A 16,514-nucleotide genomic window follows, 5' to 3' on the forward strand; every position below is an offset into this window, starting at 1 on the left:
TGGAAAGGGAAGACCAATGTTTCACAACAATTCTAAAAATTTCTTGAGAGGAAAGAACGCACAAATTCAGCTCACCATTGTACCTCTGCAACACTTTCTGTATGACTTTAGCTGCAGAAAGACTCTGGGCTACCATGCTAATGCTAAGAGAACAAAATACAAATCATGCATCACACTTCCACCTGCAGATTCGAACAACAGCAAAAACCAAGTGCAAAGGCTGATGATTTTAGGATAGGGATATATATATATATATATATATAAAAACATAGGCAATGCTATTTTTTTTTTTACTTGTATTAAAAACTGTATTTAGTATTTGCAAAATTAGTCTGACATTTTCACCATTGCTTTCCACACAGTTCTGCTGATTGAAGGTTCAGGCTGCTAATAAAAAAAATCCTAAAATTTGTCTGACAAATATCTCTCTAATTTGCTGTTGTTGACCTGATTAATCCCAGGCAATATTTCTAACATTTATTAAAGATGGAATCTGAGTGAAAACTTAAGGTCAAGATGAGGCAGTTTCTTTGAAATTCCTTTGAACAAAATACTCCTACAGCCTGAGCTCAACAAACTACATAGCTTTACAACTGCATCCCTGAAGCTGCTGTGCCATGGGAGGTAAACTCACCTTTTCCACTCTTCCGGCAGCTAACCAAGGCATGTGGAGGTGTACGATGTCTTACCTGAGGCCAAGCTATGTGCCAGCAGTGGAGCTGGAAGTCAAATTCTTGCCTTCTTAGTCTCAGGCCAAGATTTTCATCTTTGGAAATGACTTCCTATTTAAGAGATACGTCTGGATAGCAGAGCCTGGATATAAACGCACACTGCGGTATGCTGTTTGAATCCATTGGTCTTAATGTTCAACCACATGCTTTGACCTTAAAGTTCAGTTTTACACTCTTGCTATTCATCAGTGATCACTCCTTGCAAAATAGGCAAATGTTTGTGCTGCATTAGTTCAAAATACTTTGAATCAACAAAAAAAAAGGTGAACTTGAAAAAAAGTAAGCATCTCAATTGGTTAGGGACTGCATGTTTCAGGACATCACAAAGTACAATAATCGTACTACAGAATACTGCAGCTAGACCTACAAACTAGAAAGCCTGTGCCCCTGCCTCTGCAAGTCATAGATGTTTACCTATTCAAACATAAAATTAGGAGATGAAAGATGATTTCCAACTACTATCTGAAATGCTTGGTAAAGGAGAAAAAAGCTGATTTAGCAGCAGAATTCTTAATTACACTAAAACTGAAATAAAGCAAGTGGAAAAAAAATTTTTGTGATTCTTTCTATATATTTTACTGAAGTCTGTCAGAAAAGTGTGGTAGACCACAACACACTGTGTTGAAGTGATAAATACAATGCAGCTACAGGATTTGAAGCCTGACAGTATTTCCACTCTAATCTCTACATTCAATGAGTTAAAGTATATTTTCAAAATAGAAACAAGAATAATGATGAAATTAAGAACAAAATACTCAGAACAAAATGAAGAGAAACCACAGATCAATCTGAATAGACACAAGCTTGTTCTTGAATGAATTATGTTGCAGTTCACATCATACGACTGTTCACACCATGCAGGTGAGATCAGAGTGCCACAGAGAAATACTTCCCCAATTTCCTGTCATACTTGCTTTTCTCCTTAGGTGACTGAAATGAGAAATGTATGTTAAACCTAAAGCAGAGTTAAATTTAATTCCATCATGTATCTAACATAAGGAAGAAAATTTGACAGGATGTATTCAACTTTTTAAAATGCTATCAAACCAAATGAAGGCAGGTAATATCATGCCTGCAAGTCATGTGTATGTAAAAGCCATTTTGCTGAAGTGGCAAAACTAAGAGACAAGTCTTTATAGTTTGTCTTATGCCAAGCGATTTTTCAATATAGTACAAAGTGTAAATTTAAATAGACATGTAACTCAGGTTGTTACGCAAATATTTCTCAGTGCTTTCATACACTGAATGAAATAAAACTTATAAAAGATAATGTGATCCTGAAAATCCCCCAAAGAAATAATTAATGTTAATGTAAGAATAACCTTTATTTTTAATAGTTTAAAGGAGGTCAAATGAACATGAATTTATGCTAGACAAAGAAAGTTATGTATTTAGGAATTCTTGAAATAGGCCAATTCAACTGATGACAGTAGCATTTTTTTAAAAATAAGGTATTTTAAATGACTGTTTATGGCTCCAAAGGAGCAGTTTAAACTTACTATACTAAACATATGACATGCTTTTTAAACAGTTCTCAAAACACCTAAACTGGTTACCCAATGCCACACATGTTGTTGTTACTAGACGTAATTTATAGAGCATTGTAAATTTACACTGCATTCAGCAAAAATTGAGTTAGGCCCATTCCCTGCCCCACAGAGGTTGTAAAAAATGTTCCCAAATATATAGCCACATGGTGAGCCCATTAAAAAAGCTGGGGAATTTTCAAGCTGTAGTAGTAATACTATTTTCTAGAAATTACTCTGATAACGAGAACCCTACACACTGAGAATATTATATTAATAAGGATTGGGCTGAAAACAATCACCAATGGCAAATCATGAAACCAAGCCTATGAGAATGGATACGGTATGCTGAAATGACTTCCTGAGTTAACTCCGATGGGTTGATTCATGGTGTGACAAAGATGGAAGAGGAGTACCCTTCAGTATAAACTTCTCCACTATTGCTACAGCTCCAGGTTGACTGTAGCAGTTCATTATGGGGGGGGAAATAACACTTAAAAGAGACGTGTGAAGCAAGGACTGAACGACAGCACAGCACAGGAGTTCAACAAAAGACAGAGCAAGAGCTAGTGTGTAATGCAATGACCAGCCCAAGTTGTGAAAGTTGTGAAGGTCAGCGCTACTGTAGAAGCCTGTCTGTATTTCTTCAGCCGATATAAACTTGCTACAACCTGTGACATTAGTAGCTCAGGAAACTTCCTGTGGTGCAAGGGAAATAACAAATGCAGAGCAGAGGTGGAGAGCAGAAAGGTGGAGGAAAGCCAGTGCTGCTTGCTCCAGAGAGGCTGTAACTTCTGTCCTATTAATTTAACAAAGTTCTTCAGCTTTTTGGGAGAGGTTTTGAGATCCAACACAGAAGGAGAGGGTGCTTCAAAACTTAGAATGGGTAAGTTCTTTAGTCAACAGGTTAGGAATCCCATAGTTTTTGAAAGCTCTCTTAACACTTACTCTAGAGCAAAGCTTGAGTTGTGCAAGAAACTAAAAGATCTTTTATGTGAAGGAGCCAGTAGAATGACAGGTTTCCAGACTAGGATACTTGTGGCAAGTCTGATATCCCTAGCTTTTCACCAGAACTTGCTTCACAGGAGCACTGCATCATTAATATATTTGTTAGAACAGGATAAAGGCCAGTGGTCCAGGAAAAGCTTAGACACAGAAGTTCAGGGGCTGCAGCTCTTACCGCAAAGCAAAAACTAAACAGATGTTTCCCTAGAGGCCAGTGATATTATTTTACGTGGCAGCATTTTGAATCACTGCTGTAGATCAGTGGTTCTCAGATTAGCTCATTCATGGCACCAAACAACAGGCAGGAAAATAACCCAAGGCAGCAGATTGCCTTAAGGACCCCACTCTTTTGACTCTGCTTTCAGAGCTTGGCAGCTGCAGGACTAGTGTCTGATTGCCTGAAAAACAAACATTATAATAGTGTGGTCAAAATATTAAACCAAGCAGAGGTAACTCCATGTACCATATACCCTGAAATGCACACAGTATGCACATGCAAATTAAAAGCCACACATTTCAATGAAACGCTACAGTGTAGTCTGATGTAAAAGGGAAATACTGCAATACTATATGCACTTTATACAATATTTAGAATTTAATCAATGTGATAGAGTCTGATTGGGGAATTAATTGCAATGATAATGCCATACTCTTGATATTACTTTTAATTACCATTTTTATAGAAATGTCACTTGCATGAGAATTCTCATAAAGAGTGTGACAAGGCAGAACTTTCACCGAGGCAAAGATGGAAGGGAATGGAAAACACAATTAACAGGACAGATTATCCCATGAATGTACCTGGTTCTTTATTCTCATCTCAGTGACTCTTACTGCACAACTTGTGCAGCTGTATTTTCCTCAGGGGAGAACAGAGAAATATTATTAGTGTAAAATAAAGTTGCTGAAAAAATATTCTTTAACATTACAACTACTTTTCAAACATGATGTTCAATTTATTACAGAGAATGAGGAGGAAAAAACCATTGTTGTGCAAAATAACTTTTCAGATGGTCATGATTTTATCTGACTCTTACTGCACAACTCGTGCAGCTGTATTTTCCTCAGGGGAGAACAGACACTGGTTTAATCATAATTACTCATGAGTTTCCTCTTTGCTGACTGTGTAGATGGTATATTACTTTGTATTTTGTATTTCTGCTTCCAATTTTAATGCAGCAGTAATTCCCAAAACCTAGGAAAATTTAGAGTAGGCTCAGGGTAGCTAGGGGAAGGGCAAAAGGGAGTAAAAGAAAACTTATGTTTCAAGGAAATATAATCTTGCTCTTTAGTATATCACCAAACATTGCAAGAGATTTGTACTGGTGAGATCAGTTGTATTCATCTGGACTGTTTATTGCTTTTCACACTGATTTTGATGAAGTATCAGTCCTGTGTTTACAGATGTTATTTCTCAAAAGCAAGATACATAGCAAGCAATTGCAGCACTAAGTTCTCCGGCTCTGCTGAAAGAGTTTGGTCCTGCTCATGGCACTAGTCTATCTATATGATCCATTTCTCCTTCTAAAGAAAACTCACTACAATGCACCCCAAAACATTAAAAAAGTTCTAGGTTAATTTTTATTTTCACATTTTTATTTACGTCACATCTAGATAACCCTTAAATCTTCAGGTAGGCAAATACTAACCACAGACTTGAAATGGTCCCCTCTGAAAAAGAAACCAAAAGACTGAAAGCTATCTTGAACTTTGGGCCTTGGCTCTAATGCAGTTGGCCTTCAGAATAAGTAATGTATTCATACTCAAAAGGCTGAACATTGCAAGCAAAGTGGCTGCCATAATTGTATTTTTCCATTCTGCTTTCTGGGGCCTCTTCTGCCCATCAAAGTGACTCTACTAGAAAATGAGGGGGATGTATTATTGCCAATAAAAGAAAAATGAGAAGGAAATACTAGTTTTGCTAAGGGTAATCCTTTGCATCTTTGAAGTGAAAGGTTTTTGTTATTACTTTGTTTTAAGAACAGCTTCATTACTAAATGTGTTTGCAGAACAAGAATTTGGAGTTCAGCTGTTCATCTCCAGAAGCAGCAGTGAAATTGGCAACTAAACTGCTCTAACTCTGTAGTCATTTGGGATAGTGTATAAAACCAGAAAGAAATCTACTTTCTAGGACTCGGTGTTGGTAAAATAATGTTCTGATCTGTGAAGTGAGTAAATTTGATATAGAAATCATCAGGGAGAACACAGTAAATATGGAACAGCAGTTTTGTGGGTTTTTTTTCAATTGACTGTACTTCTCTGATGATAAAAAATTATAATTTATCATCTAACTTTACGGTTATTTTTAGTATGTCCTATAAATAGGGACTTTTTTTACTAAACACACAAAACTGGGTAGATGTCCTAAGCTGGTGATGACAGCAGGTTCCCAGTGAACAAACTGGAGAACATGTACTTTGAGAGATAAAGGGATGGGAAACAGGTTTCAAATAATTGCCTAGGCTTTTCCCCATAGGTTCACTCATATCTTCTGATTACCTAGAATAACCATTATGCTCCAGGATTTGCATTGTGTTCATTTAATTCAAAGAATAAAAACAGAAAAAAAGGCTAAGAATTTACATAATGATGGCATCCTTTTTTGATCAAAAAAATTACTGCCATTTCATTGAACATTTCATCATGATGCAGTGAATCTTAAAAATATATGTTGCAGCTATACACAACAGATAGACTAGCTATCATTACCTCAATATTTAATTTTTCTTGGATGTCTGCTCTTTTTAAAGACATTGCTTAAATCTTGCACTGTGCCAGGTAAGAGCTAGATCATCTGTTCATCTCAGATCCTAGCTATCTTAACTGTTTATGCTCCCATTTCTCTTTTAAATTCATGAGCCTGTGCTGCATTCCAAAATAAAGATGCACCTCTTCCCTTGGCTGCCTTATAAATGCAATCCAAACCCTTTATTTAATTATATACAATGTGCAATGTGGCAATTCCTTCAATATATGTATCCTCAACTGCATGTTATGTTTTCAGAAATCATGACACATGATTAAGATTTCTCGAAAAACACACTGGACATGAACCTGAAGCTTTGGGGAAAAATTTATCGAATGTGTTCACAGACATTTTCTGTGTAACTCAAAAGAGCTCATCTGCAATAAAATATTTAAACAAAGCAACAGATGCCAAGAAACAGTGTGCTGTTACAAGCAGCCAAAGCACATTCTCCTTCAATCTTTTTTCCTTCAATATAACATTTTATAGGTACTCCTACATTTCTATATTCCTAAAAGTATTAATTTCTGACCTATCTTTCAATGTTCCTGCAAGAATCCTCACTTAAACATAATTAATGTATATAAGGCAAAGCTTCAGCTTTCACTATGCTGAGTAACAGCAATAAATAGTATTCTTCTATGCTAAGATAAGGAGACATTTTTATATAATATTTTTTAATCTTTTGACAAGTATGCTAACGTTTCCAATAAGTTCACAATAAATTTGAGAAATTGTAGTGAATCCCCACCAGGATTTGTAAGATCCTCAGACTTTCTCACTGAAATGTCTTCAAATACAGGAAACAACAGGCTTGAACCCAAATGGAAACAAATACTCTTGACAGGCCCAAAGCCTTTTCTGCAGGAGTGTTAGAAGCGAGGAACACCAGGTTCTACAACTTCAGTTTTGGCAAAATTAACATTTGCAAAGCTCAAGACCCATGTAATGTGTAAAAAAATTCAGCGGTACTGGTAGCACGGATAAGGAAAGTCCACTGAAAATAAATGAATTTAGGATGTTCCTTTAATTCAAAAAGATAATTCCACAAAGTAATCAGGGCTTATAGAAGTGAAATGGTCATTAATATTGTTAAAAAACAAAAGTTGTTATCAAGCAGCAAACAAAATAACTTGTTTCTGAGGAAAAGGGCAGAGTTTCTTATAATACTTTCATTATCAACACTAAGGAAAACTGTATTCAAAATCTAAAAAGTCTCAAAGACAGAAACTTTAAAAAGATTAAGATCCAACATGAAAGCTTACCAAAGAAATATAAATTAGTGTCATATTTACTGTGTTCTGTTTTGTGTGATACAAAGTTTTCTGTGCCTGCCATGAACCAAGGACATCAGAAAATGAGTGACTGTCTGTTGCTCATCACTGATTGTCAGTTTGTGCTACTGTAAAACCCAGAAATACTGCCAAGTTCATGGGTGCTCTAGCTTCTGCTTTGAGGGAAGTCCTGTCCTTCAGATGTGTGATCTCCAGGTAACACAAAAGTGTTTACTACACAACCTGCCAACGAATGTGAGGGCTGGGGAGGACTGTAGTACTTTACACATAATTCCAACAGCTGTGAAGGAGCAGGATGAGCATCAATCTGTGTAAGCCACTGTCTAAACCATGCTCTCATACCGAATGATGAGTTGGGCTTAGAAAGCTAACTGAATTCTCAACCCTTTAGAAATAAGTACTACGCAAGACAAAAATGTTCCTGTAAGCTCATGTAAAAAGGTATTTTACACCAGACCTTAACGGAAGGGTTGACAACTCCACTGGGTAGGGAATATTTTTTTTCCTCTACTTCTATAGTGAATGCACACAGATGACTGCTGAATGACCCTTAACAATGAGAAGGAAGACCTCCAAACCAGATATTTGTGTTATGGCCCTGACCTTTCCCTTCTGCAAACCCACTGGAAATTAAATAGAAGAAACCTATAGGAACGGACTCCAGAGAGCAAGTTCGTCATTTCAAATGGTTGAAATGATGGTGGAATTGTTGCACAATTCCACTTTGTAAAAGAAAGTGCATAGCATGTATGATAATCTAAAGGCTCCAATTCTCTCTTTTCAACTCAGCTTGTAAATGGTTGTTATATTTTATATATGTTGTTTATTTCCAAACAAGGTCTCATTTGCAGCTTTAATTTTCTGTTACTGTGCTAATATTCACTGTTTTTTTCAGGGCACAAAACCATGGTTTAATGAAGTTTTGATTCCTATTTTTCTTATACCCTGGCAGACCCATAACTTAATTTATCCAGGTTTCTACCATAATTTTTCACCTTTGATGTCCTTTAAGTCCTTTAAATTATAAAGTTTCTCCAAAGCTTACTTATCTCTCCTTTTCTTCACACTTCACTCTATTCCTTCGCACATGTCCTATTTTCCTCCTTTACTCAACAAATCCTCATATCCGTAGATTTCCAAATATCAGGTCTAATTCAATGCCCTCTGAGTCCCAAGAGATGCAGGTGTCTGTCAGCAGTAGCACAGGCAAGGGACCCTAGACATAATTATTTATATATCTGAAGTTCTTATATGGGGTGTCCAGAGCATGTAGAGCAAACACCCTAACATAATCAATGATGAAAGATCTAAAAGGAATAAAGTCACTTGGCTGGGTGGCAGAATAGAAAGAATTAGCATACAGCTTGTAGGGGACATTGTGATCAGAGGACACAGAGATGGGTCAGATGTTTACAGGTCCACAAATTTTTCCCAAATTGTTGTTTGCAGCTGCTGCTTAGAAATATATGCAGATTTTTTTCCCCATGTAGCAATATTTCAAGGAAAGGTTGATTGTGAAAGTATCACAGTAGTCCATGATGAACTTAGCCACTGCACTGGAAAACTGGGGAAACTAAATTTTGGAGTAAATATAGAGTCTTTGATTGTAATCCATACTGATATTGGTGTACAGAGTAAACTACATGTAGATATAAAAAAATATATCTGAGATTTTTTTGTTTTTTGTAACCAGTATTCTCATAGTGGATGAATCCAAATTCTCTGGTACAACTACCAATGACATATTTAAGTAAAATACATGGAAGCTGAATGCTTTGTGTTCTTGTTTCAGTGATACAACATGATGCAGCACACAGGACTATAGCTTTCCAATTGACTGGATAGACCGTTCCTTGCTGATTTTTCTAGAAAAAGTCTCTCAGGAGTTTTCCTTAGGTTTTAATAACACAGACCTCAAACTCAGATCAGTAAAACTTCAATGAAGCTGAGGGGATTGCCTCAAGAATGAAACTGGTTTGCTATTTTGCTATTAAGATTCACAGAGTTTCCGTGCCCCTGAAGTGGAAAGGCAGGGTACAGGGCAACTTGGTCAAATGAAATTAATATAGAAGTGTTTATACACAGGTAGTGCAGAACACCCTTTGTGGTTCAATTACTGCTTTCAAACAATAAAAAATCCCTACAACTACTAAAGACCTCTTTTTGGAAACCTGAGAGGAAATGGATGGAGCAGAGTGAGACCCAGTCTTACAAGAGTGAGTAATAAATAAAACCATACTCAGAATGATTTTTTCAATGATAATAAATACCTTCAGATATTCCCCCTACCAAGGATTATTTCAGTGCAGTTTTTGTGCAATCAGAAATGTAATCCGGAGCCACACGCTAAAAGCCAGTGCAAATGTATGCAGATGTCAGCACTGGGGAAAAGTAAACCATACAAAACTAAGAACATAAATAGAAAGCCTCAACCGTGAAAATAAAATCTTAAAATTTCTACTAAATGTAAGCAAATAATGTTTTGGAAGGTAGTAATGAGACTATTAGAAAAGCTGTTTCCCTGTCTGAGCCTGACAGTTAGTAGAGGCTCAAGATCAGTGTGAGAAATTAAATTTTAAAATAAACATACCCTGAACTTTAAAAAAGGATGAGATCTTCTTTGCAAACAAATCATGCCCACAGATCTGAAAGGAGTTTACAGTGTATAATAGAACTTGTAGTGTGAAGAGGAGAAAACTATATGGAAGGCAGAAAAGGATGAAAAGAAGAAAATAATTTTATTGTGAATTATTTCCTCACATGGCTTTGTGCAGATATTGGTTCACAGAATCATAGAATCATTAAAGTTGGAAAAGACCTCTAAGATCATCCAGTCCAACTGTCAAATCACCACCACCAGGTCCACTAAACGATATCCCTGAGTGCTACATCTACATGTTTCTTGAACACATGCAGGGATGGTGACTCTACTACTTTCCAGGGTAGCGTGTTCCAATGTCTGACCACTCTTTTGGAGAAGAAATTTTTCCTAAACCAACCTGAACTTCCCCTGGTGTAACTTGAGACCATTACCTCTCATCCTCAACCAGAGATCTGGTTGCCTGGGAGAAGAGACCAACCCTCACCTCGCTACAACCTCCTTTCAGGTAGCTGTAGAGAGCAATAAGGTCTCCCCTGAGCTTCCCCTTCTCCAGACTAAATAATCTCATTTTCTTCAGCTGCTCCTCATGAAACCTGTGCTCCAGACACTTCAGCAGCTTCATTGCCCTTCTTTGGATATGCTCCAGGGTCTCCATGTCTTTCTTGTAGTGAGAGGCCCAAAACTGGACACAGTGTTCAAGGTGTGGCCTCACCAATGCTGAGTACAGGGGAAGGATCACCTCCCTACTCCTGCTGCCCACACTATTCCTGACACAGGCCAGGGTGTCATTGGCCTTCTTGGCCACCTGTGCACATTGCTGGCTCATGTTCAGCTGGCTGTCAACCAACACTCCCAGGTCCTTTTCCACTGTGCAGCTCCCCAGCCACTCTTCCTCAAGCTGGTAGCATTGCATAGGGTTGTTACGACTGAAGTGCAGGACCTGGCACTTGGTCTTGTTGAACCTCATACAGCTGGCCTCAGCCCATCCAACCTGTCCAGGTCTCTCTGTAGAGCTTTCCTACCCTCAGGCAGATCAACGCTTCCTCCCAGCTTGGTGTTACCTGCAAATTTACTGAGGGTGCTCTCAATCCCCTCATCCAGATCATAAGTTTAGATATTAAACAGAACTGACCCCAATACTGACCCCTGGAGAACATGACTCATGACTGGTTGCCAGCTGGATCCATTTACCACCACTCTCTGGGCCTGGTCATACAGCCAGTTTTTAATCCAGCGAAGAGTACACCTGTCCAAGCCATGCATTGCCAGCTTCTCCAGGAAAATGCTGTGGGAAACTGTGTCAAAGGCTTTACCAAAGTCTAGCCTTCCCTCATCCACTAGGTGGGTCACCTGGTCATAGAAGGAGATCAAGTTGGTCAAACAGGACCTGCCTTTAATGAACCCATGCAGACTAGGCCTGATCCCTCAGTTGTCCTGCACTTGCCGTGTGATTGCACTCAAGATAATAATACATCTTGGTTGTGTGATATAACAAAGAGGAATAGAATGAACAGAATGAAACAGAGAGCTTGCACGAGAAAAAACACGTCTAGAGGGACAGACAAAACTCTAGAAAAAGCTCTGAAGAAGAAGGATATACAATATGAATAGCAGACATACAGGAAGACTAGTACCCAAATGCAGGGAAAAAAAAAAGAGAAACAGAACCACAAGCATTTCTTCTCTTAGATCAACTGGCACACCAGTTTGCCATGTCTTGCACTGAATGAGATTAATGCCTCCTCAGAGCAGGGACCCCTTCTTACAGGGTGTTGTAAAATATGGCACAATGGAGCCCTTATTCTGCCTGCGACTCCGGGACATCACACTATTAAGAAGACCTTCTTTTTTAAAATGAGTATCTGAGTTCTGAGAACAATTTGGCCGTGATTTTAACTAACAATGTGCCACCAGTTTTGATGTCTTTTGTCCCAGTCCTCTGTGGCTGGGTAACTGGATGCATAACTAATGGATAACTGAATGCATAACTGTAAACTAAACTCTAAACCTTTTTTAATCTAAAATAATCTTAAGGCACTTGACTTACCTATGAGAGCAGAGCTGTCTGGACTGATAGTCATTTTTGTTCCTGAAGGAGAGGTCAGCACTGAACGAGTCCTGGTCCCAGCACTGGAAAGCACTGCTGTCAAGTCTTCTAGGTAAGGAAGAGGTCGTGGAGGCTCTGGTAACAGATTGGGAGACTGAAGTGATGAGCAACACTATAGCTGAAAACATCTCAGGGACATAAAAAAACCCACCACCAGCTATTGCTGCGTTATTTGCCATGCTACAATATTACCCTTTCAGAGGGACAGTCTAAGCACCTAAAGGTGCTAGAGACATTATTAAAATAACACCTGCATCAATATGACCACAAAATAAAAGAAATTGTGTCTGAAGTCTGCCATGGCATTCTGGTTGACCCTCTTATGTGACAAAGATACATGGTATCAGGAGATACAGCAGCTTGGATGAAAGAGCAAATTTATACAGCATAGAAGGTGAATCAAATGTCCATGGCAGTCAGTGGAAAACTTTTTACTGTCTGCTACAACCTGGATCAAGCCCTGATTAAGTATGGTTATAACCCTGTGGTATACTTAGGCAGAGCTCCAAAAGACTAAGACGTCAGAGTTCAAGACGATCAATCTATGCTGAGAACTGCAGGATTTAGTTCTTTACTGTAGTCATAATGCTATTTTAAAATTTGATTTCGTTGCTTATTCTCAATTCTGTTTGTCATGGAAATGATGGAATATTTGATTTAAATGAATGGTGGCTTCATCCCCTTTCAATTAGATCATAACAGATACTAAGCAAGTTTTCTATTGCTGATCACACTTAGCAGCAGGATTACAAGTCAAAGATGCTTGAACAGTTTGTTTCCATCAAGGAAGTAAAAATATGATTTGCCTAAAACATAAGCAGCTTGCATAACTCATAGAAACTTTCCATCTTTAAAAACTAAGCTGTTAATAAAGATCAGAAAAGGATTTAAAAATCACGTGGCAAATTCTATTTATAGGATGAAACCCATATGATTTTGTTTTTTATATTTTTTTTAGACTCAGTTTCTAAAGTCAGTCAGGATTCACATGTGAACATTCATAAAGGTGTTTTAATATTGTCCGTGAAACTGAGAAAACTCACTTTAAAACTTCCTCTGGAAGCTGCATCATCCATGGAACCTGTGCTCACTCTAGTCATGAAAGATGAGAGCTGTAACAAATGCTTTAATGGTTTTCCACCAATAACAGGGACAAGGTTTCAAAATTTAACCCTTCACTATCAAATATACAGAAGCATTTACAAACTCTGTCTGAATCACTCATCTGCTACCATCATTCTACCAGAAATGGTAGAAGATGAGTTACTAAGAAAGGAAACCCCTTTCCCACACATCCAATTCCCACTAAGTAACACTTCCACCCATACTTCACAGCTGACATTGGCTTATTAAATCATGCAGCTGGGCTTTCTGTCTGTTGTTTAGAAATCCAAGAAAGAGGAAACTTTGCCCTTCACTGAACTTGGGAAGTGCTTTTTAAAAGTGCAGTGGGTTTATGCACCTGTTATATGTGAAATGGGTCAGTATCACACAGTAGTGTATGGAAAGGCTGCTCAGCAAAGGCAAAGCACTTCACACAGAAAAAGTGGCATCATTCTCATTTCAAGACACCCACTTTAAGAAATGGTTAATAAATGCTTTTCTTGGCTAGTAAGTCTGAAAGACTGAAACTGAATATGTCAGGACTGGGAGGTGCTGTCCCTGTGTTTAGGCATTTTCTCGTTATCTGTCTTCCTTTTACCACTACCTTCTCAGGTGATGCTGCCCAGAGAACAAATGCAGACTTTTTATTTTCTTAGAACAGCTCTGCCTTTATGCCATTCCTTCTTTTCACATCCTCTGTTTAGTTCTGCAGGCTAGATGTGCCAGCAATTACACTACTACTGCTGCAAGTGCAAAATACCCTGGACTTACCAAGAATCAACAGCTGGGAGCTTTCAGTTACCTCCCCACGAAGATTGGCTGCCTTGCATGAGTACAATCCCTGATCTGACAGAGAAACATTTGCAATTAGCAGCAACCCATCATGTAGATGGTAAGCAGAGGACAACTTGACCTTGTTTTTAAACCAAGTAACTTCTGCTTCAGGAACACCTGGAAAAACATTGACAAAATGTAACACAAGTAAGATATAGTGGTTGTTAAACAGTGTTAGGGTTGCTACAGACAAAATTGTTAAGATAGAACAATTAAAACAAGACTTAATATGTCTTCCAGGTGACATTTTTTGCAGTTCAGAGGTGTTTAGTCAGCTCTTTCACATCACCTACTTTTATGTTTCTTAGATCCCTCTGAGATGGAGCAGAAGAATTAAAACCAAATTGAAGTCTTCCCTTTTAGTGTCCCAGAATTGTACAAGTGAACTCTGAACTCATCACCCTTAAAATCAAACTTCTATTGGATCAGAACAAAGGTTACTTTAGCCTATATCTTGTCTTTGGAAGAAACCATAAGCTGGTGCCTCTCCCAGCCACCCACTTAGTTTCAGCTCAGGAGCTTTCTGAGCCAGAAATAGTTTCAGTGCCATTAGGAGCTCTCCATGGACTTCTATTAATTCATCCAATCTTCCTTTTTGAAATTATGCAAACAATCAGTATTTACATCTTCAGAAAAGCAGTTTAATTGGTCTCACCAGGAGTCTTCAGATAAGCACGTTTTTCCAGATTCATAACCCACTATAGGAAGAATTGCCTCCTTTTGAGTGCTTGGATCTAAGGTCCAGCTATCTCTGTTGGGTACCCTCTTGTAGGAATGGGTTCTGATGTGTAGCTGGCAGGACCTCCAGTCTTGCAGCAGATAGTATTTCCTTGGCATAGGGATTTCCACTTTGATTTAAATGCATAGCAGATCAGGTAATTTAGTGTCGCTGACTACTAAAAAATTGGTTTATGTGAAATGGTATTGGAAGTCTCAATAGATGGCATAGACCTATGGAGCTTTGCCTAGGAGGAAATGATACTCTGTGTACCCATGGCTGTAATGAGTGATCATTAATCATTAATCCTGGTAACTGCTGGAGTGCATGCTGTCACATTTGCAGCATCCTCTGTATGTGGGAGGTAGTCAATTTCTTTCACATGAACATGCAGTTTCCTTGTGTTTACTGTAAGTTAAGGGCATGTGTACAGGCAGTTATTCTTAAACACCTGCTGCCCACCTGAATTCTTCCCTGCCTTATGTCACAGCATCATGTTCCTCTGCCCATTGCCAGTATATTTCTGGTTGTACCTCCACATCAAAAAACTAAAACCCAGACTGTTTGTCAGTTCTGAAGCCCCAGCATCAGAAATACTTCACTCGGGCTGAGCTCACTGAACATGATCACCCATTTGTTTGTACTCATCATGACTGCCTGATTGCAGGTGCCTCACTAAGCATGTGCAGATGGAAGTGGGAAATGGAGATTTTCCCTATTCTTCCACATCAAAGCATTGCAGCCTTTTTTTCATCTCTCCTAGAGTCACCTGGTGACTTTGCCAAGACATCTGGAATTATTATGTCCGAGCTTGGCAACCAGGAAGGAAAGCTGAAGTGCTGTAAGGGCAGAGGGGCTAGTCCACATTCAGAAAGTAGCAGGAAGCAGGCTGTAAAAGACTGGAGGGTTTTTCTCACTTTTATCTGAGGGTAAATAATGTTTCATGGCATACCAGAGAACTAATTATTCTTGTATGTGATGCTGTTTTCCAAAGGCTTACCCTTGTTTGTGATGCTACAACTCAGCTTTTTTAAAAGGATGGGCTGATGGCCTGTTTCTGACTCATTCCTGCTGGGATAGGACCAGCACACACCTCTCCATCTGGCTTCTCCTCTTTGACCTATGTGGCATGGGAGAGCCGACCACCACTTAAAATCTCACTCTGATTTTTTCCAGAGGATCCAGGTAGAGTCCTCAGGGGAGTTCAGACAACTGCTGGATAATGAACAACCTTAACCCTTGAGTTTATTCAAGCCTGCATGTTTATTGTGTTTTCATTGTAGGGAATGGAAGTTTGAGAGTTAAGCTCCAGAGAGGAAAGGAGGAAAAATGGAGACTCATTCAGTTCTGCAGTCCCTGAGATGGAAAAAGACTCACATCCCAGCACTTGTCCTCCTGATGCTACACTAGTGAAGGGATGATCCACTCTCTCTTGCAGCCTAAGCTACTTACAATGCACAGGTTTTTCACATTATGACTATTGTCAAACTTAGGCATGGAAGTATCAAGAAATGTACCTCAGAAATAAACAATCAAAAGAATATAAAAATATAAAGCTTTCTCCAATTCCAACCAGGGCTCATCTTCTTTCTTTGACTAAAGACTAAGACTAAAACTGGGTAGAGCTTTCAAGTTTTTCTTGCAAATAAAGGAAGATAAGTGCAAAAAGTGTGAGAAGAGGAAGGGATGAGGAGTGCTGAGAAGGGTAAAGAAGGGAAAGGGACAATGAGAATTTCATGTGACCACAGTCCTCAAGAGCAGGGACTCAAATAAATAAATTAAATAAACAGAGATAGACAAAACTAAGTTGCTTCTTACAGACAGCTGCTCAGATAGTCTTAGTCCA

General features: G+C 38.6%; 1 protein-coding gene across 1 annotated transcript in view; it reads right to left on the reverse strand.

The window, feature by feature from the left end:
• LOC104528438 (ADAMTS-like protein 1) overlaps positions 1-14,642 on the reverse strand; it is a gene marked incomplete at its 3' end in the record, with an annotated part of 26,398 nt that extends 11,756 nt beyond the window's left edge. The window contains exons 1-3 of the mRNA XM_010172447.2: positions 14,606-14,642; positions 13,888-14,067; positions 11,953-12,087 (exon numbers count right to left, since the gene is read on the reverse strand). Of these exons, the coding sequence (XP_010170749.2) occupies positions 11,953-12,087; positions 13,888-14,067; positions 14,606-14,642 (352 nt within the window). The remainder of the gene's footprint in view (positions 1-11,952; positions 12,088-13,887; positions 14,068-14,605) is intronic.
• Positions 14,643-16,514: the final 1,872 nt, after the last annotated feature.

The sequence above is a fragment of the Antrostomus carolinensis genome, unplaced genomic scaffold (assembly GCF_000700745.2).
Source record: "Antrostomus carolinensis isolate BGI_N321 unplaced genomic scaffold, ASM70074v2 scaffold877, whole genome shotgun sequence".
Lineage (NCBI taxonomy): Eukaryota > Metazoa > Chordata > Aves > Caprimulgiformes > Caprimulgidae > Antrostomus > Antrostomus carolinensis.